Source organism: Python bivittatus, unplaced genomic scaffold (assembly GCF_059951505.1).
Source record: "Python bivittatus isolate LINGU-HERP-01145 unplaced genomic scaffold, Pbiv_v1 ctg000480_np1212, whole genome shotgun sequence".
Classification (NCBI taxonomy): Eukaryota; Metazoa; Chordata; class Lepidosauria; order Squamata; family Pythonidae; genus Python; species Python bivittatus.
Genome location: NW_028277075.1, coordinates 60,101,889 through 60,126,982, shown reverse-complemented (window position 1 = coordinate 60,126,982; position 25,094 = coordinate 60,101,889). Strand labels below are relative to the sequence as shown.

At 39.0% G+C, this 25,094-nt stretch overlaps 2 protein-coding genes across 5 annotated transcripts in view; both read right to left on the bottom strand.

The window, feature by feature from the left end:
- Positions 1-3,373, bottom strand: part of CARS1 (cysteinyl-tRNA synthetase 1) — a 44,927-nt gene extending 41,554 nt beyond the window's left edge. For 2 of the 3 annotated variants that reach the window (XR_015797112.1, XM_007429583.4), the window contains exon 1: positions 3,289-3,369. Coding sequence is in view for 2 of the 3 variants with exons in the window: in XM_007429583.4 (XP_007429645.1) it covers positions 3,289-3,301 (13 nt within the window). In the remaining variant the exon portion in view is untranslated. Of the gene's footprint in view, positions 1-3,288 lie in introns of all 3 variants that reach the window. The other variant, XM_007429584.4, reaches the window with a different exon arrangement.
- A 6,478-nt stretch (positions 3,374-9,851) lies between these two features.
- LOC103064527 (tumor necrosis factor receptor superfamily member 10B-like) overlaps positions 9,852-25,094 on the bottom strand; it is a 35,438-nt gene continuing 20,195 nt past the window's right edge. The window contains exons 5-11 of one of the 2 annotated variants that reach the window (XM_007429585.4): positions 23,483-23,556; positions 23,192-23,275; positions 19,557-19,670; positions 18,453-18,478; positions 14,679-14,861; positions 12,059-12,107; positions 9,852-10,597 (exon numbers count right to left, since the gene is read on the bottom strand). In XM_007429585.4, the coding sequence (XP_007429647.1) occupies positions 10,302-10,597; positions 12,059-12,107; positions 14,679-14,861; positions 18,453-18,478; positions 19,557-19,670; positions 23,192-23,275; positions 23,483-23,556 (826 nt within the window). In that variant the 3' untranslated portion in view covers positions 9,852-10,301. The remainder of the gene's footprint in view (positions 10,598-12,058; positions 12,108-14,678; positions 14,862-18,452; positions 18,479-19,556; positions 19,671-23,191; positions 23,276-23,482; positions 23,557-25,094) is intronic. The other variant, XM_007429586.4, reaches the window with a different exon arrangement.

Sequence of the window (25,094 nt, the reverse complement as noted above, 5' to 3'; positions counted from 1 at the left end):
CCAGCAAAGGAAACAGGCTTCCCTCAGCAAAGAGATCCAGGCCTACCTGCAACCCTAGAGAGGTCCTCTTTTCTGCTCCTATCAGTTATATCTTCCATGCTGACAGGGAACAATGAGAGAGGTTCTCCACTTGTTCCTAATGTGGAAGCAGTTTTTTAGGCATTCTAGTGATGTTATGCCATAGAATTTTGCTGCAATGCTACAATAGACTGTGTCCCCAATCAGTACATTAAGTTCTTTCACCCCAATAGTGAAAGGATTATTATTAGGGCTGGGCAGATTATTCCAAGAGGTGCTTCAGTTGCAGCATCGCTCTTTGAGGTCACTTGGCAAAGAAGATGAAGTGGCTGCCATTTCATTTACATGCAGTCCCACAGAAGCATTTTCTGTGCATGCAACTGTTATGCTTTGAGGAGTGGTGCTTCCTTCAGAAAATTGAGGGAAAGTGATAGCTACCTTCTTTTTTAATTAGTATTCTACGTATTTCCTCTACGGCTTAATTATATGCTTAAAAGTACCCTGCAAATGATTGGCCCAGCCCCTATGACTCTGCTAGATATTACAAGGGGGAGCAACCACAAACACTTCAATGTGAAATGCTCTTTTTTGTTTCTACCCAAACTTGCTGACCCTTTCTCTTATACATGTATGATGTGGTTCACACATGGATCCTTATGTGATTGAATGAATGTATTATTAATATAGCAAATGTATTCAATGTGATCCCCTGACCCATGATATTAGGAATAGGATCTATGCACAGCCAGAAACATCCTGGATAGTATTTGGCACAACAGAGTCTTTCCCAGTTCTCTTTGTGGATTATCTATTCCACTATACAACCATTTCAGCTCTGGTAACACTATCATGCACAAAATAGGACCTAGAGGCATTCCTCTCTCCAGAATAAGAAATAATTCTAGATGAAGATGTGCAAAAAGGGCACATTTCTAACTAAAGAGGGAAGTCATAGAACTGCTTGAAATATAAGTGATCTAGGACATCAACAATACCTGCAATTCTCAGTTTGTTACCTAATAATTCACTTACATACATTTTATGGAATGCAAACTGATAACTCCCTTCTTTTTTAATTAATGCTCTACACATTTCCTCTAAGGCTTAATTATATGTTTAAAACAAAATGGTTGGGTTTAAATTTAAGGACATTAACTGTATGTTTACTTGATTATCAAATAGAAAATGCAAGGGGAAAACAGTAATTATTATTTAAACAAAACAATTGCAAATAGGGCTTCATAAGTATTTCAGATCTTTAGGAAACAGTCCTGAAGACTGTGTGCATTTATACAGAAAGAAGTCCCTCTGAGTGAATGGCCCTGATTTTAAGTAAGTTTGCTTAAAATGTCAGGTTTCCAACTGGCTGGATTTTGTTTGTGTCTGGTATAATTCTTCATCATTTTATGTCCTGGCAACTGTTTAGTCAGGAGACATTTCTCATCAACTGCACAGTAAAACCTATGATGTACAACATGAATATCACAGCTTGTAACAAGGTGTGTGGTAGTCCTTCATCACTGTAGTATCTGAATGACATTACAGTTGGCTCTGAAAGGAATACTGTAAATGTTGTTTGGAGCATAATCTCAATACAGTTAAATACCTACACCTAACCAACAAAGATACATGTCAGTGCAACATGTAAACGCAGCCTATAGCTGTTTAATGAATATCTGATTATCTCCTCAGTGAAGTATATACTGAAGCAATTTCAGAATCTTAAGTATTTGGATAATCAGTTGAGCAAGATCCAGTTTGCAATGTATCAAGCTGACCCTGTGACCTAAAATTAAAGCCTTTTCCACCTGGAATAAAGTATAAATCATCTCCTCAGAGCATTTTTTTTAAAATTTAGGATCACAGTGTTTTATAAGTACGTTCATCACCAAGGTCAAGTATCATACGAAACTGCATTTAGAATACTATATACAAGTTTGATCCCCATTTCAAAAAAACCAAATAGTCCTATGAAAACCCTGGGAACAAGATTAAAATATTTTTAAAATATTTTTTAAAATCCTAAAATTAATGGAGCTAACACAATTCTTAATTTGTCCCTGTGAGAAAAGATTAAGGGATCTGCAAGTCTGTTTAGAGGAAAGAAACAAGATGGGGAAGGGTCTACAATAAAGCTGATACAATGAAATTAGAAAAAAAAAGATAGTAGTGAATTCAGAGTCATCTCATGAAATTGACCATCAGCCTTTGGCAGCACCTGGCTGGCCTTCTCCAGCTCAGTAGCTAAGAAGGGGAGAGTTTGGTTACTACTTGAGTATATGCCAGGGCTGTACAACATTAGAAAGTTACAAAACATCTCAGAAAAAGGCAAGAGCAACCCACTTTCAAACTGTTGCCAGGAAAACCTCCACCGAGAAGAGAAAATCTTTGGTGGCAAGAATTGGTGGGGAGTGGGAGATTACCAACTTGTGCTTTTTTCTTTTTGCACGTGGACTTTAAGTGTCTGAACAAATCCTAAGGAAGGTTACAGGCACTCCAGATTTGGACTGTACAGCCACAGAATATGATGATGCTCACTGATTTTGTAAAACCTATGCATTTTACAGCTATGAACTACACCTGGTTTGGCTTCACCTTGTAGAAGACTTCCATCACTCTTTAAAGATACAACAACTATATACGATCTGTTGTGGAGGAGCCAACAATAAAATAATGCCGATATGCCCTGCTTTTAGGGTTCCCAGAGGCAATCTCGTCGGCGACTCACTTTCGATTTACTCAGCGGGGGAATTTTTATGCGTTTACTATGGCTTCACGGCGGAGATAATGAATACAAAAGCAAAAGAGATCCCTGGAAAATTTTTGCTTAAAACCAGTGGTAGAACAATTACTGTTCTGAAACGGCAACCCACCACATCTTTCAACCTTATAAACCCACTTTTTTTTTCGAGCCACGTCAAAAAAAGCGACCTTTAAGACCTCGGAGTTAGAATAGTACAGAGCCTAACGATTAAGTTTCCGCCTCTGAAATCCTACTCGCTGCCCGATCACAGCATACACTACCAAGCATACCATACGCGTCTAATAATGCGATATCACGAAATTGTAGCGCTAACCACCTGAGCCACGACTACAGCGCTGGGCGACCAAGTAGCGCTCCCACTGTACCGGCCAGGCTTTAATCTTTATGACATCACAATGCCTCTCTATATGACCTGACAATGGAATTCCAGAACATCCTTCTTTATTCTCAGCCCTGTTCTATTTAGAAAGGGGAACACCGCCCGGAACCCAAATGCTGAAGCTTACCGGCTGCTGCCATCACGATTCTTCTTCCTTCGTCTCTTGTCAAACGCTGCTCTGCCTTACAGGCTGATGCAACCAAGACCGTTTCCGGCAGCACAGCTCCGCCTCTGATCGTCACTTCTGGTGGGCGCAGGGTAACCTAACAACGCACGGGCAATACAATCTCGAAAAGGCAAGGAACGTGTGGTATGGACAATTGCAGTAGTACCGCACAGAAGGGCCCCCCAAAAAGTTGCAGCAGTATGCAGTTGGGGTGACTCAGACGTGGCTCTTGTTGCAAACCAGGGATTTTTAAAGGATTTAAACTGGAAAGAATGGATCCAGTATTATAGGCTCAAATTTACTTGATTTGTTAGATTTTGGAGGATCTCGTTCATCTATTCTTTTTATTGTAAAGTGGTTAACTGTTTAGTATTCCGCTATTTTTTTTGAGTTAGAGTAGCCTAGGTTTTAAACATGTTTACTCTGTATTTATGTGTATTCAAACTCAATTGATATTTCTTTGTTTCTGCTCTCCATTTGGTTTTTAAACATTATTATTATTATTATTATTATTATTATTATTATTATTATTATTATTATTATTATTATTAAAATTAGTTCAGATGTCTAGTATCTGGGCAGATCAGGTCAGCAGATTTCCCCCCGCCCCCCAAAGATGAGGCTATTCTCCTATGAATAGATTTCTTGTATCCACAGGCTTTTTACACTTGTAATTTATTACAAGTTTAAGGTCTCCTGGTATGTTGTTCTAGTTGTGAAGGGAAATGCTGGGATTCAGCTACATTTTACAGGAACTTGCCAAATCACAACAAAGGTTAAAATAGCACCTCTGCATACCCAGACCACAGCTTTAAGTTATTAGTTCTAAGTTATAATCTTAAACCTACATAATATTAAGGCTCTGTTTGCCCAACACATTTATCCATTTTTAGTATGATCTTTTTTAAAAATTATTTTTATTGCTTTTAAAATAAAACAGAAAAAGGAAAAAACCCACTAAGATAATTATAATGCAAATGCATACATTTTCAAAGAAGAAAAAAGGTACACATAAAGTGCTTTAAAAAAATGAAAAAAATACAACAGAAAAAAAAAGAATTAAGTTACAATTCTATTACACATCTAGTGTAAATAATATTCAAGTACATATATATTTCTAATATTTATATAACCCTATCGTTTTTTTAACCTACTGTATTTTGTATAAATGAGTTCCATATTTCATTATACTTGCCCATAAAAAGTCTATGTCTATAGGCAATCTGCTTGCAAGTGGCAAGTGGCATTCTTCAATCCATTGAGTGAATGGGGCCATACATTTATCTTTCCAATGTTGCAATATCAGTCTTTTAGTAAGGGCATGGAGAATCCATTTACGTTGTCCAGTTGTCATATTCCATGTCCTAGGTAATATTCAAGAGAATGTTGCAGTATTCTCTGAAAATTCTAGCTTTTGTTGAAGTCACATTTATATAGTCCACTACTTTCTCCCAAAACTTAGTATGTATAGGACATTGTAAAAAACATGTATTTTAAAGAAGCATTATCCTTATTACATCTCCAAGAAAATGCTGATTTTGATACTCCTTTTCTATGCGAATGTAATGGAGTCCATTAAATTCCAAATATTATTTTTTGTTGTATAAGTCATAATTTAAGGTCCATTGACACTCTTGCTATAGAAGCTAAGACACTCTCCCATTGCCTAGGCCATTGGTTCTCAACGGGGGCGGTACCGCCCCCCGGGGGGCGGTGGGAGGATGCTGAGGGGTGGTGAACTTGTTTTGGGCAGTAGGGGGGCAGTGGGCATGTTTTGGGCGGTAGAGGGGCGATGAGCATGTTTTGGCATTCGAACTTAATTTTAAAACTCCCAAAAAATTTTATTAAATCGATTATCCAGTTTACACCATTTGTACCAGCAATAAAACGAACTTACGCGACGGCTGCCCTCACACACTTCTAAGAATGGTGAGATGAATTTGTATTCTAGGTAGGATGACCTTGAAGAACTCGACACGACGATTCTTCTCCGATCCCAACCAGCACAGCGCATGCGTCAGCTGTTTTCCCACGCGATTAATCGCAGCATGTGCGTCAGCTGTCTTCCCGTGCGATTAATCGCAGCGCGTGCATCAGCTGTCTTCCCGCACGATTAATCGCAGTGCGTGCGTTGAGCGTCCTTTCAATATGAATGTTTGATTTGACCTGTGTTTCTTGAGTTGCTTTTCGTTCTCTCCATTTCTGTTTTTTCCCCTCAGTTTTGATTTACTTTCATTGTTTATTTGGCCAGTTGGCTAGGTAAGTGCGCTTATTAGTTCTTTATCGTGGTCGTGAATTATTAATTTTGAGAAACTAATGAAACTTTGAAAGCCAGCTTCCAGAATGGTGATCGTCTCACAGAATTTTGGCTTCAAAGTAACATCAATCGCCTCTACCCAGGACTGTGGACTATCATAAAAAAAAATTTTAGCGTATTTTTTTGCTGTTTTTTTAATTATCTAATTAAGAATAAAGAATTTTTAAACATTAAAAAAGCATTTGCAAAAAAAATAAAAAAAATAAAAAAATTAAAAAAATTAAAAACAAGCATCAAAAAAATAAACGTATTTACAGCATTTTGAAATAAACGTTACATAAAAGAACATTTAAGCATTTTTTTTGCATTAGTCATTTTAATTTTAATAAAAGGAATGCAATTACCTTCCAGGGCAAAAGTATCGAGTTAAATCGAATGTGTAAGTCTACTGAAAAAAATTACTTAAAATTTTTGCCTTTTATAATTCAGTAACTCCCCCCCCCATACCCTAAATTACAGGATTTTCACAAAGGGGGGTGTTGAAAAATTTTCCGCTCCTTAGGGGGGCGGCACCTTCAAAAAGGTTGAGAATCACTGGTCTAGGCAATATAGGAACCTCTAATTCTTTATTCCACTCATTTCTTAGTATCTGCATATCAAATTGATCTATTGATAATAAATTTTACTAAAGGCATATATCATTTGCATCAACACTGGAATAGTAGTGTGAGGTTTAGAAATAAAAATGTCATGTGCAAATAAAACCAACTTGTGTTCAGCTGAGTTATGTACTACTCCATAGATCTCCTATGTTGTCTAACAGCACAAGCCAAGGGGTCCATGCAGATATTAAAAAGCAAGGGTGAAAGTGGACATCCTTGTCTGGTTCCTCTAAATAGTGGGAAAGTAGGAAAAAACACACCATTAACCTTTACTTTGGATGTGGCCGAATCATATAATATCTTGATCCATTTTTTAATTCCAAAGGAAATCTGAACCTGTTTAGTACAGCAAACATGCATTGTTTATATATTTTGTCAAAAGCTTTTTCAGCATTTAATTATAAAATTACAAATTGATTTTTTAAATTCAAGTCTGTTATATCTACAACTAACCTAATGTTGTCTGCTGCTTGCCTAGTTTTTATAAACACTGCTTGATCATTCTTAATAACAAATGATATCACTTGCTGTAATCTATTTGCTAACAATCTTTGTATCAATGTTAATCAATGACATTAGCACACTGAGTGTGCTCTTTACCGCTTTTGGTATAACTGCAATAGAAGCCTGATTAAATGTCACTGATAAACTTCCCTTATCAAATATCTCTTCATAAATTTGAAAAACTTGACAAAGTTTTTGCACTAAAGGATCTATAAATGTTTTATACCACTCAGTAGGGAATCCTTGTTTTACCACTTGCCAATTTTAAAAGTATTTGTTTAATCTCTACCTCAGATAGTGGAGCAAATAAAAGTTGCTTTTGTATATCATCTAAATAAGGTGGGTTAATTTTGTTTTAAAAGGCCTCTATTATCTTCATCAATACATTTTCTGGTTTGCTATGATTCTGAATAAAATTTTAAAAATTGTTAATTTATATCCATTGAAGTTTATATATTTCATCTCTTTCACCTCTAATAGGGGAATCATTGCCCTATCATTCTTTTACTTTAAGTGATTAGCCAAGATCTTACCGGGTCATTCACTGTTTCTCCCAGAAACTGTTAACAGCAACACAGTAAAACCAACTCTCAGTATCTCTGTCATAAACATGTTAGCATAAATTCTGTCTGCTGTGATATTATAGTAGTTAATTCATATTTCTTTTTCTGTATTTCTCTGCCCAAAATCATAGATGGGCATCTAACCACTTGCACCCATGAATGTTTCAGTTCATCTTTCAAATTCTTTTATTTTTAATCTTATTTTTGTATGATGCATAATCAATAATTTGACCTTGGATATATGCTTTATATGCTTCCCATTCAAAAATTTGGGCACTTGATGTTTCTGAATTCCAATCAAAATATTGTAAGGTCTCTACCCATATTTGTTAGTATAATTCTGACCCAGAATAAAATTGGTGGCATAAACGTTTGATTAAAAAAACCCCAATTTATTCATTAATCCAGTGTTATGGGTTTGTATGACACTCTGAACCATAAGCTAACCATACAAGCTGTGTTTACATTAGACTAAAATGTGGCTGGCTATTTTGTTTCCACGTGTTGTGTAGTCCCAGTAGAATCAGATCCATTTAAATCTCTAACTTTTTCCCATAAATTTTATCACATTCCTGGTTTTGCTAAACCTGGAACACAATGTTGCTTTTCTCCTTTTCTCCCTCTGCCTTTTGAAATCCATATTACCACATCACACTTTCATTTTACAAGTCATGCTGAGTATAGAAAAAGAGCGAGAAACATTAACAGAATTTACCACAGAAGTTAAAGGCGTGAGATGAGCAAAAGAAAAAGAATCCTAACACTAGTTTACTGCAGCACTGGTTGTTGTACTTCTCCTTACCTCCTATCCTTAAAAACTGTCTTTGCATCCTTCTTGCCTCTTTTTCAGGATCTCATCAGCTCTATTCAATCACAACTTTCTTCATTATCCTTTTTATGATCTATATGATCAAACCACCTCAGTGTATTTTTTTTTAATATTGGTCGCTCACCTTTGTATTCAACCCATGGTCACTCAGCACCTATTCATTCTTGACTCTCTTTGTTTTACACACACACAGAAGCATGCCATTCCCCAGCACTCATCTTTGTTTCTCCTGATGTATCCAACTCTCACTTTTTTCCCCTTTAATCCTTTTTTAACAATAAATGTATTATTACAGTTATACAAATACAAACTAATACAAACTACAAAAGAAAAAGAAAAAAAAAGTAGAAAGTGCAGAAAAAAGAAAGAATAACATGAAAAGAAAAATAGAAGGAAAAGAATATAGAGATGTCTTTGGAAATGTCTAAATTGCCATGTCCTCACTAGAAGTCTCCCCAACTTCTACTTTCATATAGCAAAACAGACGGAAACACACAATATTTTTGCTTTGGACACACATTTCTTGTAACACTTAGCAATACTTTTCTACCAGAATTTGTGCACCTTAAAATTTTCCCCTCCATTTTCCCATCTTTACTAAACATACTATCATTTTTCAACATTCTCATACCATTTATGATTTGATTTTCATCAGTTTTTTCTCAGACACTAACATAGCAATTGTTTCAATTATGTTCTTTGACATATCACTACCATTTCCAGACAAATCTTTAAAATTAAAATATTCCTTCCATCATTCTTCTCACTGCCCAATCACTTCTTTCTTCTCCCCTCAGACAATTTTTCCTGAAACTCACCCGTAGTTCTTCAATGGAATGTAACATGCAACTATTATTAACCTTATTACAAACCATGGAACACTACAAAATTACTGTAGACTTTTGCCAATAGTTAACTTCTAATGGAGGCACCTTTTAAAAACAGACTGTAGATTTTTTTTCTTATAGAACAACACTGCTTTTGTTTTTATGAACTATGCCATGATGCTTCCTTATACTTTTTTTTTTAATGAGAAATATCCATTGTTTGGCTGTGTTCCAAAATGAACTGAAACAAGTTAGCGCTAGGAACAGTTAATGATTGAGATTTTACATTCTGGGATCTAGTAAGTAGCATTAAACAAGCATTTTTCACATATTCAGTGCTATTTTTCATTCTTTCTACCACCTCTCAAATCTGATTCAGAGGGTTCCCCCAAGCCTTCCGAATAGTTTTGGAGTGTGCACAGAGCATTAGTAGGCATAATAATTTATTCTGCTGGCAGAACATTTGTTGGTGTAATGATACAATTGCACCCAATTCTATCCCATATACAGTTTCCGTTGCTGCTATTTTTCCTAACTAGTATAATTTTCTTCCAAAATTAATAAGATAAAAACTAAGAGTGTACAGCGCTGAGTGTATAAGAATGAAATTGTGTCCTAGCAATAAACTTAATAGGTGACATTAGACAAGCTTTACACTAAGCAATAACTTGGTTTGTTTTCACATTAGCAAGCCAGTAATGATGACAGCTCACTACAGTTTATTCAACCATAGCTTCACAAAGTATATATTCCTAGCCAAACTATGTGAAGCTTTTAGAAATGTACAAGTGCTATTCAACCTATCCAAAACTATTCCTCACCCCACTTCCTTTTCATTTTATTCCCTGGCCCAGTTTCCCATTTATAGACATAATGAAGGAATCAGAAGAAAAAGTATTTTATTTGAAAATATGTATAAAAGGTACAAATCTTTTAAAACACGACATTGTACATCTTTAGGGTTTTTCCAAATAAAATACCACAAATGAAATATCACAATTTATTTGTAATTTCCTACAATACTAGCAAAAGCACACACAGATCTCTTCTTACTCCACTGGATTCTGTATTTCAGCAGCTTTAGATACTGAAATTTTACTTGTGCAGCAAAGTAGATTTGGAATGCTGAACCCGCAGCAAACTATGAATCCAGCTTCATCCTGCTGTCATTCAGACATTTAGCAATGCATGAAATGTTTGAATGTTACACTGAACTTTGGTCACAATAGCATTTTTATAAGGACATTAAAGAATCACAGAAGGGATTGTGATTTCCAAACATTGTCCAAGCTCAGTTTTTGCATAGTTAAAAATAAATAAACAAAAACTAAATTAGTCTTCGGCCACCATTGTTACTATACCTCTGCTTTTTAATTCATTTACTAGATTTTCATAAATACCTTTAAGTTTCATTTCCTGCAGGCCAGCAAGTATTTTATTTAAAGCATCAACAGTTCCATTCCTGTCTCGCAAAGTTTTTAACATCTGATGATACTGTTCATTAATATGAGGATAATCATGGATTATTTTGTCAATGTCATTGTCTGATAAGCCACACTTCCTCATAAGTGTATTCCAGTAAGTTTCTCCCACCATGTCCATTATCAGCAAACAAATGTCTTCCCACCCTACAATGCAAGAAAAATACATTAGATTGTAAAAAGTGAATTTTACATGATTAGTATGGTTATATACGTATACTGTAATTCAGGTTTACTGACATGGGACAAGCTTCACATTTTTCTTCAATGTGTATGTTTAGATTTTTGCTGCTTTTGCTGAGCATTTAACTTTCAAAGGCACACATTCTTCTTTTTTTAAAATATATGAGAATCTCCCCTCCCCCCCCCACAAGCCATTTAAGGTAGGTTACAACAATTAAAATAATTATTTGCCTACCATCACAAATTGTAAAAAATTTTTTTTTTAAAATCTTACTGATGGGATAAAAGCTTACTAGAGTAAAAGTATCTTTTCTAGCCAGAGAGAAGACAAAGAAGGGGCTATCCAAATACCAAACCCTTGTCCAAACTTATAGAATTAACAGAACCGTTATTCCTCCAGATCTTAAAGTAGTCTTCCAGAACTAAATATTTTCACATTTAACTATTATTTGGTATTATATAGTTCAGGTCAATACCTTTATGAAAATAAACTGTATATGATTATTAAAGTGAATTTCCACCCTAAATTGCAATTATTATTTGCAATTAACAAATGCTATAAAATAACACTATTGTTGTTAGGAATCTGCAACCAGAAATTTGGCCAAGATTAGTGCCCAAGAAGAGCAGATGTTGCGCGCACACGCGCACACACACACACACAGGTCCACACAGGGTTCCATTACACAGCAAAAATGAGAGAATGCACCATGTGAGTCCACTGCTTTATCTCCACATATACAAGACAGGATGCAGAAAATAACTGAGGCTGGCATTCAGTGCAAAAAAGGAATGACCTCGGCCGCCTTTTCTGGATCCTTTCCTCTCATTCCTTCCAAAACATGTAGAATTCTTGGTATTCAGCCCTCATGTTATTTTCTATATCATCATCAGGATCTGTTCTCTAAAAAGAGATAAACTAAACAGAGATTTCAGTTTCCTCCTTTAGTCTCATACAACAGTCCCCACTGTTCTGGAAGACCCACCAGCCCTCTAAAACAGCTTTTCAAAGGGAAGTATAAGGGGAGTAAAAAATGCAACAGTGAGAACATCCTGTGAGCAGAGTTCTACTCATGAGAACTGAGAATCCAAGCCATAGCACAAACATTTTCAAAAAGTTATAGAATTAATATTCGGGGAGGGAAGATGATTGAGACATCTAAGTATCCCCTTACACTCAGAACAGAATCAGTATGTCACTCTTAATATGATGTCCAATGAACGCATTGTTTACACACTTGCTCCAAAGGGTTCTTTCTTTTGCTATTTATTTAATTTAGGAGATTAATTTAAATTAACAACTGAACATTTAATTTAATTATCAGTTGTTAATGATATATTATTCTTTTGCACTTGAGATACAAATGTTGTTCAATATGATTTGTTGGATGATAAACCTGTAAAACAATTATCTGAACTACTCACCTTCAAAAGAATTTTTAATCATCACTACAAGTTTGTTAGATCTCAGTACCTGCAAGAATTAACAAAAAGGATGCTATAATTTTCTGCTGTAATTCAAAGTATTATAAAAAGCATAACATTTGACTCCACAAGGCAACATTGTTTTTTACTGATAAACAGATAATCAGAGAAACACACTGAAATTTATTCGATGGATTCCAAGGAGAATGTGCCCCTGACAAACTCTAAGCAACCCTTCTATTTCTCAGATTCTACTTGAACCTTTCAGAGAGAACATGGGTCAAGATAAGATGATTCCATTGTTTTTTTTAAAAAACTGCACGATACTAAAAAAAAAAAAAAAAAAAAAAGGAGAGAGAAGTAGTACAAATCACATATCACACACTATGTCAAAAGCAAACAAACCACATTATAATGAGGAGCTTCAAGGCTAATAAGCTCTGGTCTAATTATCTGGTATCCTGACATTTTGCTAGCAACTGTGACTGGCATCTTTAGACGTAAAGTGAGCTCCAGTTCCTGTTCAGTGGCCTGTGAGCCGATGAGAAGTACGCTACAGAGTAGATTACTTTGCCTCTGAAAATGCCAGCCGCAGTTGCTGGCAAAATGTCAGGGTATCAGATAATCAACTCACAGCCTGTTAGGCTAGAAGCTCATCACCACTAGATTGACACTGGCCATGAAAGCCTACATCAAAACCACATTAGTGTTATTAGTGCTACTGATAGACTTGTTAACTTTTAAGAAGGCTCTTCACCCTCTTTGCTGCAAAATTTTAATATGGCTATTTCTCTGGAACCCCGTAAGAAAGCTTTATGAAGCTGGTCTAAGATGGTATGCAAGTCCCATATTGCAAAGGAGCGCATGTGAAAATAGGTGCGTCTTTCCAGGTAACCATGCAGAGAAAGAGTGTGATGCAAGAAAGTTCTTCTCAAATGTTTGTATTTTTTTCACTTGCTCCTGTCCAAGTGAGGTAACGCATGGTGTGGAATTAGTTTGCGCTCTTCTGGATAATTCTGAAGGAATCCTTAGTGGGAGTTGCAGAAGATGCTAGGGCCAGGGCAATGCAACAGAAAAGGACAGTTTTAAAATATTAACTATAGAAGAACATTCTACCAGGACATTTTGGGCAGAAGCACAAGGTTTCTGCTTTGTTTAAGCTGTTTTACTTTGATTCTAAAGGAACATAACCAATACTTGCTACAAACTCTGGGAAGCATAAGACCAACTCCACAAAACCCATATCCTTTCCTCAATCAAATCATATTGGGGGGCATTAATCTTTAAAGGCCGCTGTTGCTCTATAAAGCCCAGTTAAGGGCACAGGATGGCAAAAAAAGCAGATAATGCAGAGGCTGGTGTCAAGGTCAAAAGTGTTTTCTTACATTCTAACTATATATCTCAAAGCTACATTTCTTATGGCATCTCTCAGGCCATTCTCATTTTGACTACATAGAATAACAACGGTTTAGCACAGTTGTGAAGGCAGAGGCTTGCATTAAAACACAGAGGGGCAGGGCAGAGAAAAGTTAACTCCAAAATATGAAGGATACAAATTTTGCTACTAATATCACAATTTTCCTGAAGAGAAACATGGAAGTTGGCTTTGAGTTTCACTAGAGGCAAAACATTTGGTGGCCATTTTGAGGTCAGAATACCTCAGGAAATATCCCTCCCCATAAGGCTGCCCAGGACCTGTCAGAGCTGATCTTAGTCATGATGCTAACACATGCTGGGCAACTGTGGGCTTGGGTCTCCTTTGTGGACCTTTTTAGCTAGCAGCCAGTGCAGCAGAACAAGGCAAGCAGTTGGCTAGAAGAGGAAAAAAGTGTTTTTACTGCTTAATGTCTGCCTCTATCCTGTTATATCCAGCCAGAAAACACAGCAAATTCCTGGTGTGGCCAATGGCTTTGCAAGACAAAAGCATCTAAACCCTTCACCACTGACTATTAGGACAGTATTGTTTAAGCAGGTCCTTTTAATATATGTTACTGTATGGTGTCCCCTGCTGTTATTTCAAAGCACTGCGAGTTTCACATGGTGTTTTTAGATGAAATTCTACCTGTTGTGTTATAATGATTTTTCTCTAACCTGTCTTGTACAGTTTTTATGGCTGTACAAAGCTTCAAGGGAATGCTTTCCTTTGATGAAGATTTGTGTGAATCACCACTTTGAAGCTGCTTTAAAAAGCCATGTACCTAAACCAGCTTCTAAAATTAGAAGTAAAGATGCTACTTTGCCTTACTCTCCATCCAGCAGTCCCAGTAGCCAAAAGAGGCTTGTCCCCATGTGCTGATTATGCCGAGAAGCCTCTTCAGGCCATCCACCAGAAGAGGCATGAAGCTGCACAAACCACCTTGATGAGAACTGTATTGCTTCTATGGCACACAGTGTTTTCTCAAAAGAGTTGCCTCACACAGGCCTAATATATTTGTAAAAGGTCACACTGTAAGCGAACACATACTATTTCAAACTGCTCTGCTGTATAAGAAGTTACATTTCTGCCAGTCAGTTCTGCAAAAAAGGGCAGAATCACATTTTTTCCTTCAGCACTCCCATTCTCACACAGAGCAGTAATAACTATTAATTATCTAGCAATTTCCAACTGAAAAATACCTACATCATTTCCTACATTTGACTGCTCATTCAAAAGAGCAACCTCACACAATGGTGAAATGGATGATGTACTTGGAAGGAAAGAGTTTTCTTCTCTATTGCTCAACTCCAAATTGCTTCTCTCAGCAGTTTCAGGCAAGTTGTTTTGAGAAACAGTAGAGTTTACGTGCTCATTGTTACCAGGTATCTGCAAAATAAAGAAATAATCTTTTTGTCAGAAACAGTGGCTGTTGTTTTTTTAAAAAAACCTGAATTTCTAGAAATGCTCAAAGGGAGATGCATGTTAATAATGTAATGTTATGCATCAGAAATACCTCTCTACTTAATTTGGTTAAAATCTATTCCACATAATGTGTTTACTGCCTAGGTCAGCAACAAAGCCCTCATCATGCCCCTAAGGTCAAGACTTAAAACACTAATTTTACCACTTGAAATTTCCCCGAACTGCAAAAAATGGTCTGAATGTTTTGGCCCTGCCCATTCTGGTTATGTCAGGTTGTCACTGGACATACATCTTGCAACCCGAGGCTGAAAAGAGCAGTGTCTCAAGGCATCTTATTTGAGTTTACGGAGTCTAAGCTAGCAGCCACCTTTTAAAAGCCACAGCTCCAAAGTGTAATTGTGTAATGCATGAAGCCAATGATGGTTTTTAGGCATGGTGATTCAACAGCTGGAGGTCAGACTTGGCCCCTAACCTGACATCAGCCAAGGGATGGACTTGGGGTGAGAAAGGTACACATTTCCTGGCCTCAATTCCTAGTGAAAAATAGCTGCAAACAGAACTAGACAAAACACAAACAGGTAAAAAGAGATGGAGTAATTTGGCAACTAGAAGTGCCAGTGGAAATGGAGTGCCAAATTTCTCAAATCAAAAATGAAGATATCTGCACCAGATATCTGGAAACCATTTGGATCCTGAAATGTTTAATGCAAAGAATGTATTAGTGCCAATTTGAAGAAAGGACCAGTATTAAGGTATGTGAATTTCAAAAGGACAAACTATTTCCCCAAGTCCCTGTTTATTCATGCTGTCTTGAGTAAGTAAGTAATATTCTCTCTACATGCTTGTTTTTATGTCTGCAGCTTGATGCCATTTTAAAAAACATATTAGTGGGATTGTAATTCATTATTTTACTTGAAAGTATCTCATTACTAAGAGGTCATCAGCACTGCACAGACATTCCCTGCCACCACTCTTTCGCTAAGTAAAGAGCAGTTGGCCATCTATGAGGAACGTGGTCGCTCAGGGATACAGTGGGGCAAAAAGTATTTAGTCAGCCACCAATTGTGCAAGCTCTCCCACTTAAAAAGATGAGAGAGGCCTGTAATTTTCATCATAGGTATACCTCAACTATGAGAGACAAAATGGGGAAAAAAATCCAGAAAATCACATTGTCTGATTTTTAAAGAATTTATTTGCAAACCATGGTGGAAAATAAGTATTTGGTCAATATCAAAAGTTCATCTCAATACTTTGTTATATATCCTTTGTTGGCAATGACAGAGGTCAAACATTTTCTGTAACTCTTCACAAGGTTTTCACACACTGTTGCTGGTATTTTGGCCCATTCCTCCATGCAGATCTCCTCTAGAGCAGTGATGTTTTGGGGCTGTCGCTGGGCAACACGGACTTTCAACTCCCTCCAAAGGTTTTCCATGGGGTTGAGATCTGGAGACTGGCTAGGCCACTCCAGGACCTTGAAATGCTTCTTACGAAACCACTCCTTCGTTGCCCGGGCGGTGTGTTTGGGATCATTGTCATGCTGAAAGACCCAGCCACATTTCATCTTCAATGCCCTTGCTGATGGAAGGAGGTATTCACTCAAAATCTCACGATACATGGCCCCATTCATTCTTTCCTTTACATTGATCAGTCGTCCTGGTCCCTTTGCAGAAAAACAGCCCCAGAGCATGATGTTTCCACCCCATGCTTCACAGTAGGTATGGTGTTCTTTGGATGCAACTCAGCATTCTCTCTCCTCCAAACACGACGAGTTGAGTTTAGACCAAAACGTTCTACTTTGGTTTCATCTGACCATATGACATTCTCCCAATCCTCTTCTGGATCATCCAAATGCTCTCTAGCAAACTTCAGACGGGCCCGGACATATACTGGCTTAAGCAGGGGGACACGTCTGGCACTGCAGGATTTGAGTCCCTGGCGGGGTAGTGTGTTACTGATGGTAGCCTTTGTTACTTTGGTCCCAGCTCTCTGCAGGTCATTCACTAGGTCCCCCCGTGTGGTTCTGGGATTTTTGCTCACCATTGTTGTGATCATTTTGACCCCACGGGGTGAGATCTTGCATGGAGCCCCAGATCAAGGGAGATTATCAGTGGTCTTGTATGTCTTCCATTTTCTAATTATTGCTCCCACAGTTGATTTCTTCACACCAAGCTGCTTGCCTATTGCAGATTCAGTCTTCCCAGCCTGGTGCAGGTCTACAATTTTGTTTCTGGTGTCCTTCAACAGCTCTTTGGTCTTGGCCATAGTGGAGTTTGGAGTGTGACTGTTTGAGGTTGTGGACAGGTGTCTTTTATACTGATAACAAGGTCAAACAGGTGCCATTACTACAGGTAACGAATGGAGGACAGAGGAGCCTCTTAAAGAAGTAGTTACAGGTCTGTGAGAGCCAGACATCTTGCTTGTTTGTAGGTGACCAAATACTTATTTTCCACCATGGTTTGCAAATAAATTCTTTAAAAATCAGACAATGTGATTTTCTGGATTTTTTTCCCCATTTTGTCTCTCATAGTTGAGGTATACCTATGATGAAAATTACAGGCCTCTCTCATCTTTTTAAGTGGGAGAACTTGCACAATTGGTGGCTGACTAAATACTTTTTTGCCCCACTGTATACCCCATTTGTGGGGCCAAGGTAAATGCTCCAACAAACAGTGGGCCAGAACAAAAATCAAATGAATCAAATATAGTTTGCTCTAGGCAATGTATAAAATTAAAATAAAACAGATATAATGCAATTACAGTAAAATAGACAGCGGCTCTAACCTGAACATCAACTAAACATCTAATAATCACCACATGCCTGTTGAAACAGGACCATTTTGATGACTGCAGAAAACCAGCGAGGAGGGTACTAGTGCGCCTCTGGGTTACGATGTTCCAAAACAGAGGGACAGCTACAGAGAAGGCTTGCCTTCAGATCCTTTTTCCTTTGCTTTTTTGTGGGGGTGGGACCCTAAGCAACCCTCCCAAATGCATGGGCTAGGCAGTTTTCACCTGGAGGAAACAGATCCTAAAGTAACATGGAGCTACGCCATATAGGATTTTATTGATGGCAACTAGCACTTTAAACTGGGTTTGCAATCTAATTGGTAGCAAATGCAGTGACTGTAGAATTGGTGTTGTGACAGTAGCAACACTCGACTGCTAATATCCTGGTTATCCCCCTGCATTAAAAATTAGTTTGGAGGGGAAATAGACTGCTGGGGCATAAACAAACCTTGGGGTCCATGTGGTGTTAGAAGCACGCCTGTTGCAGATGCAGCCTGCAATGACTAGGAACTAGACAGATGAAAAACAAGGAAGAGCTGTTTTCTCAAGTACATCATTAATTGGCATTGATTGTTATGAATGGAAATAGATTTCCTGATGGCTGCTCACTTCAGTAACTATTCAGACTATTGGTTTTACCAAACTAACAACTGAGAAGCTGGCTATGCTGCCTCTTGTGAAATTCCCAACATTTTAGCTGGATGGAAGCAAGCTATGAACACTAGCAATATTCCCTTAAAAAAATGTAAGTACATGAGTACTTACCAAATGTGCTTTGGCTTCTTCTTTTTCTGGGGAGAAGGGGGCAGAAAAAAATTATACACATTAGTATACAGGTAGTCCTCACTTAACGTCCAGTCATTCAACGACTGTTCAAAGTTAGATGGTCCCTGCAGTCATGTGATTGCCATTTGCGACCTTCACTGCCAGCTTCTGACAAACAAAGTCAATGGGGAAGCCAGCAGGTGGTCACAAATGGCAATCGTGATCACGGGACACTGCAACCATGCAAGATTTGCCTAATGAAGGCAACTGGGACTCCCAGAACTGTCACACCTTATGACCGCGTCTCTTAGCAACGGAGTTCCCAGTTCCAATTACCATTTGTAAGCAAGTACTAGCTGTACTAAATCTTTGTACAGGGAACTTTGATAAACTTCATTGCTAAATAAGGGATCACTTATTTAAAGCAGACTTGATAACCTGTAGATTCTTTTCATTTCAACAATTCTGTTATTAGCACTGGTCTTCCATTTAAAGGTACAGCTATTATTGTACACATATGGCTCCTCCCTTTGAAATTTCTGATCCTGCATTCTACAAGAACTTTCGTCAGGATTGCAACCTTATGCAATGGGCCATGGATGGGCACAGAGGAGACTAGTGGGAAAGAGGAAAAAAGTGAGCTTTGTCCCACAGGTTAGAATTCTTTAAAAGAAAGGTTTCTTTGTTGTTAACATTCCCATCCTAATGTTTAAGCTTTAAACAAGCATGTTTAGGATTATAGCCATATTTTAGCTTCCAGTTTGTAATTCACATGAAAATGCCTCTACCTCATATATCCACAGGTCTCCAGAAAATGTACACATTTCTCCCATTACTAACCCATTGGCTTAGCCTGTTGTGTGAATCCAGTCATTATGGCTTGTATGCCATGATTTATAGATTAGTGCAATCTGAACATCTAGCCAATTGAAACTTATCCAACTAACCTTAGTTAAGCAAACCACAGCTAAACACAATGTGCAAATCCAACTCACAAATTAATTTGCACTGTTTCCTGCTTTGGGACTCCCAATTTTTCTGCACTTTGGTTCATTTAACATTAGAGAGCAAGTTATTTCAGATTCAGATACACCAGGAAATTACCTTTCTCCTTTACAGAGGAAGACTTTCTCCATTTATATATATTCCAGCCGAACAGCACCAGAGCAGGAAAACCAACCCCGATGAAAAGCCACATAAGTAAGGAAGTGGAAGATTCTAAAAGACAAAGTAGGAAGCCTTTAAATGAATTCAAGATCACGAGACTCTTCTGCATATGCACTCATAAAATGCCAAGAATGGAGATTAGATTTATAGATAATGGCACAGTGGTATGAACCCTGCTGTTGCAGTTTGAAGACCATGGCTAAGCACGTTGCATGCACCCAACTTGTTTATTCAGTAAAACATAATTAAACAAATTATGATTTAGCACACTGAGTGAATCCAGGCAACTGCTTTTGGGAACAAAATTAACCAGTGCTTTACAGAAACTTACAAAGTATCCTTTGATATTAAAAATGAGAAGAGAATTGCAGAAATCATTTCTGGAGTGCAGGTAACTGACAAAGACCCAAGCTATCGTCTCTGTCACTTCTTCTCTCAAGCTTTTGTTTCAGGACAGAGGAAGAGAATGCATGCCTGTGCACATGCCCACATCCAGATAGGCTGGAAGAAGATAATCTGGTGCCCTCTAAATGATTGGACTACGTCTTCCATAACCCCTTGCCACTGATCATACTAAGGCTGACTGGAGTCTAAATCCAAAAACGTATCAGCTTCCCTACTCCCAACAGAGGCAAACAGTACTAAATGTACTAATTCTGGGAAGGAAAAAGTTCCTAGCCATACTCTTTTCATCAACCAGATTAAGGATCCTTTCAGCCTGGTATTTTCCCAAAGTAGACTACAGGTAGTCCTCAGGTTACGACCCTAATTGGGACTGGAATTTCCATCACTAAATGAAAAGGTTGTTACGCTCAACATCACATGACCACGCCGCTTAGTGACAGCAGTCCCAGCTGTCCAGATTGCGGTGGTTAGGCCAGGACTGTGTAGTCATTAGGTGAGGACCACATGCTTCTTCTGCCTCTGCTTCAACTCCTCCCACTCACCTATCCCCCCCCCCATCTCTGCCCTTTTGGCTGCCCTGCCCTCTTGCTGCCCCCAGCTGACCTTCACCATCTTCTTCTTCCCGCTGCTGGCCTGGGATCCAGGTGCTGCCAAAGGGAGCTTGCTGGCCCCGGCCAGGGAGGCAGAGGGATGGAGCCGGAGGAGGAGGCAGGGCAGCAGTGTGGGTGGAGGAGCGATAGCCCGAAGACCACGGAGAGCACAGTGGGATGCGCTGGCAAGGCGCAGCGTGCTCCATCGCCAAGTGAGGCAGAGGAGGTGGCAGTGGCTCCCCAAGTGAAGGTGACTGTGCGGAAGGCACTCTTTGGGATGGCAGCAGAATGGAGGAAGCGGAGGGACGAGGGGCTTCCCAGAGGCACAGCGTGCACTCTTCACTGGAAGCGCTCCTGGAGAACTGGCCTGCGGGCTTCAGCAAGGGGTGGAGGTGATCCCCACGCTGACAGAGCCTACCCACAGGCCCTCTGCTCACTTGGCCCAGCCTTCCTCCTACAAAGCCTCATGAAGAGCCAGCAGTTTCCAACATGCTGAAGCCTGCAGGCAGGTTTTCCAGGAGTGCTTCCAGTGGGTGCTCTGCATTGTAACTTTGAACGGTCACTGAATGAATGAATAGTTGTAACTTAAAGACTACCTATATGCTGAGCTGCAACTCCTGACAGATTTCTTTTCCCCAAGCTTCACAAGGAATTCATAAGAACTCAGGGACCTTCATTGATTTAAGAGACCATCTTTTTCCAAAGTGCTCCCTGTTACTTATGGCTAAGATCTTATGAGGCTTCTAGCTTCAGTTTGATCTAAGAGCATTTTATTGTCATGAAGTATAGGCAACCCCTATAGTTTACTCTACCATCCTGTTATTGCAGTTTAATTTGGGTTTAGATAAGCTTTACCAGGAAAGAGAGATGGGCAGAGACTTCTCCATCTATACCACCCTCAACTCCAGTTTATTACAGCCAGGAAGGACAACTGTATGCTGTACTGCAGTGCGGACAGACTGCAGAACAAAATGACATGAAGCTGGCTTCTGCAGCCTTGCCGTTGTTTGGGTTCCAATGCAACGTTAAACAAAAATATGAGAAAAAGAATTGAGGAAACGAACATCTGAAGCTCACATAACTCTAACTAAACCATGCATCAGTGTTAGCCTCAGATGAGTCCTACAGCTAGTAAATTTAATCCTGCAGTGTAGCTCAAACAGTCATTACTGATTTAAACAGAAATTGTACAGGGCTTCAGTTGGAGCTAAGCTTTGGGTTGACATATAGTTATCTGCCTCCTACGTATTTTAAGTAAAGTCTCCTAGTATGGCTTCTACATTAGCACCCTCCTTCCACTATTCTCTCTCTCTTGCTCTGTGTGTGTGTGTGTGTGTGTGTGTGTGTGTGTGTGTCTTTTAGGCAGTCTTGATTCTTTGCAACCGCCTGGACAAGTCCCTGCCGTTTTTTTGGCAACATTTTTTTGGAACTGGTTTGCCCTGGGCCTTGTCTAGGGCTGACAGAGAGAATGGCTGGCCCAAAGTCACCTGAATGGGTTTGTGCCTAAGGCAGAACTAGAACTTGAAGTCTCCTTGTTTCTAGCCTCATTCCTTTAACCGCTACACCAAGCTGGCTCTTCCCACCATCATTCTACCTGCTTTGAAACTGCAAAGTTCTCTTTCTACTAGGTGAGCTTGGGAAAACTCCCTTTTGGCCTTTTCTCTCAACAATCACAAAAATGCTTTGCTCTTTTAGAGCTCAAAAGGAGGCTGATATTATATTTTCCTTCCCCTCCTCTAACTTGTAGAAGACAAAGACCTGGTTTCCTGAACTACCTGTAGAACTGGTCCATGAAGCAAATGTCCACAAGGGGAAGAACCGTTTCTCCTGGCTTTTCCCAACTGATTTTCCTTCCCTTCCTCTTACTTCTAGACTATAAGCATGTGGGCACACTCTGAGTTTCTTCTAATCTCTGACCCAAACAATGATGGCTATAATTGAAACAAAATGCTCACAGGGTTCACCCACCATCCTAAGCCAGGGCTAATGGCTGTGCCTGGCCTTTGAGTGGAATGCTGGAGGGGGAACACCCTCCAAAACTTAGCAGCCAGAGTCAGACAAAACTAAGCATTGATTTGGTTTCATTTACATGCAAACTTAATTACCATTTACTATAGTTAATATTACTAGTTTCAAGTCATGCATTTTATGAATGGCAAAAACTGATAACTTTTAGAGGTCTCGGGCTGCCACCAAATACGTCCCTCTCCACTAAGCCTTACAGCAATGGGTGTAACTTGATTTGGTGTAACCCAGTCAGTGTGGTTTGCAATTCAGCTGTGTTTTTTTTCTTGAAGAAACAATAGTTAAACACATCATGGTTTAGCACAATGTATGAACCCAGGCAAGGAGTGGGATCTACAATGTACTGTGAAGGTGATCCTTTTTGCTATCCCAGCCATCCAGCCACTTTTTCCATGATACTATCATCATCCCTCATTTCCCATTTTTGTCCTAAGAAAAGTCAGCCAACAAACTTTGGCTACTGAATCTGCTCAGCAAACACCAGGCTCCCTTCCCCACATTAACTGTTACAACTCTTTTTTCCCTAAAAGATTATTTTGAACTTCTGCACACCTTGGGGTTTCTCCAGACTTGGTGATACCTCTCTCTTAGATGTAGATGATGTTGTTTTGGCTACAAAAACATCAGTATTCCTGCCTAAACATCAGAAATGGAAAGAGTTATGAGAAGTATTAAAAACCCTCAAAACAATGACAAAAACAAATTACAAGAATGGACTCAAAGTTACAAATATAAAACCCAATGCTAATTTAGGATTTGAAGCCCTTCTCACATTGCCTACTACCGAAAGCAAGAGGAGCAATAGATATAGAAATGAGATTTAAAAAATATATTTATATTAACCTGCATTTGGTAGTCCACATTTCATATCCGTCGTGGCATTGCAGTTATGCACAATCACCTGTCCTTCGGGACACCTAGATATTAGTTGTTAAAAAAAAAAAAAAAAGGCAGATTGTCTAGTTAAGTAGGCATGTCTATTTTTGAATAAAAAATAACAGGGCTGCATAGATCTGGAGTAAGAGTACATCAAGACATTTTTCTTCTACAACGTAGCATGGAAGAAATACAAATATTTGTGCAATGTAGTTCTGTTTAGCAAAACGGGATGAAATTTGCAGGCAAGCTTGAGAACGGAGGGGTTCAAATACGCCAAATTTAATAGAAATTGATACAGAAGGGTTCTTCTTCTTCTTCTTTTTAAACAAAACCTTAACTTTATTATTTTAGGACAAAATGGTATGAAATGATGATGCCCATTCTAAATTACAGTAAGATTGACTGTTGGGGGTTGAAGTGGAAGAATAACAGATTTAGTGGGATCTTCCATAAAATAATTCAGTCAATAGGCCCGCTCAGCAAACCTCACCCAACTCAAGATGGGACACTGGTAAAAATTAGGCAGATTTGTTGAACAAATGTCCCCCACCCCCAAAACTGCCTCCAATGGCAAAAACATGGCAGTTGGAATGATGAAAAGGGTGACAGTACTAAAGTCACACTGATCTGACAGGCAGATCAGCTAGTTACTATTATTTCCCTTCTCTACCATTATGGCATTTTATATAAATCAGGGATAGCAATGTTTGAGAGTCAGGGGCTACAATTCAATGTCATCACCTTCCAGAAATCTAGTAACTTCATGCAAGATGTGGGTCCAAATGTTGTGGTCTATTTTTAAGGGTAGGAATAGGAAAAGAAAGTCTCTGAAAGGCAAACTACCCCTACTCCCGTGATTGACTGATTGATTGATTGGTTTATACATAGACTTATCCCCGGCCATCTCCTTGCAATAGGGGACTCTGGGCGGTTTACATCAAGTTAAAACAATACATACATGATTAAAACTTATAAAAAGACAAACACATCTACACAGATGGAAAGAAGAGAAAAAAATCCAAGAGGCTGATGGAAGCCACACTAGGCCTCTAGAGGTCTAGCCAACCCCATTTCTGACAACCTCCCTCCCCACCCCAGGCCAGATGGCAGAGCCAGGTCTTCAAATCCCTCCGAAAGGCCTGGAGTGAAGGGGCCTGTCTCACCTCCGGGGGCAAGATGTTCCAAAGGGCGGGGGCTACAGCAGAGAAGGCCCGCCTTCTGGACCCCGCTAGTCGGAGTTCTTTTGCCGAGGGGGTCCGGAGCATGCCCTCTCTGTGAGATCAGGTGGGACAGGTTGAAATCATGGGGGCAAGGCAGTCCCTCAGGTAGCCTGGCCCCATGCCATGTAGGGCTTTAAAGGTGATAACCAACACCTTGAATTGGACCCGGAAGCAAACTGGTACCCAATGCAGCTCACGGAGCAAAGGTATTATATGGGTCCTTCTTCAAACCCCAAAAATAGCTCGCGGGGCTGCATTCTGGACCAGCTGAAGCTTCCAGATACTCTTCAAGGGTAGCCCCATGTAAAGTGCATTGCAGTAATCTATCTGGGAGATAACAAGGGCATGAGTGACCG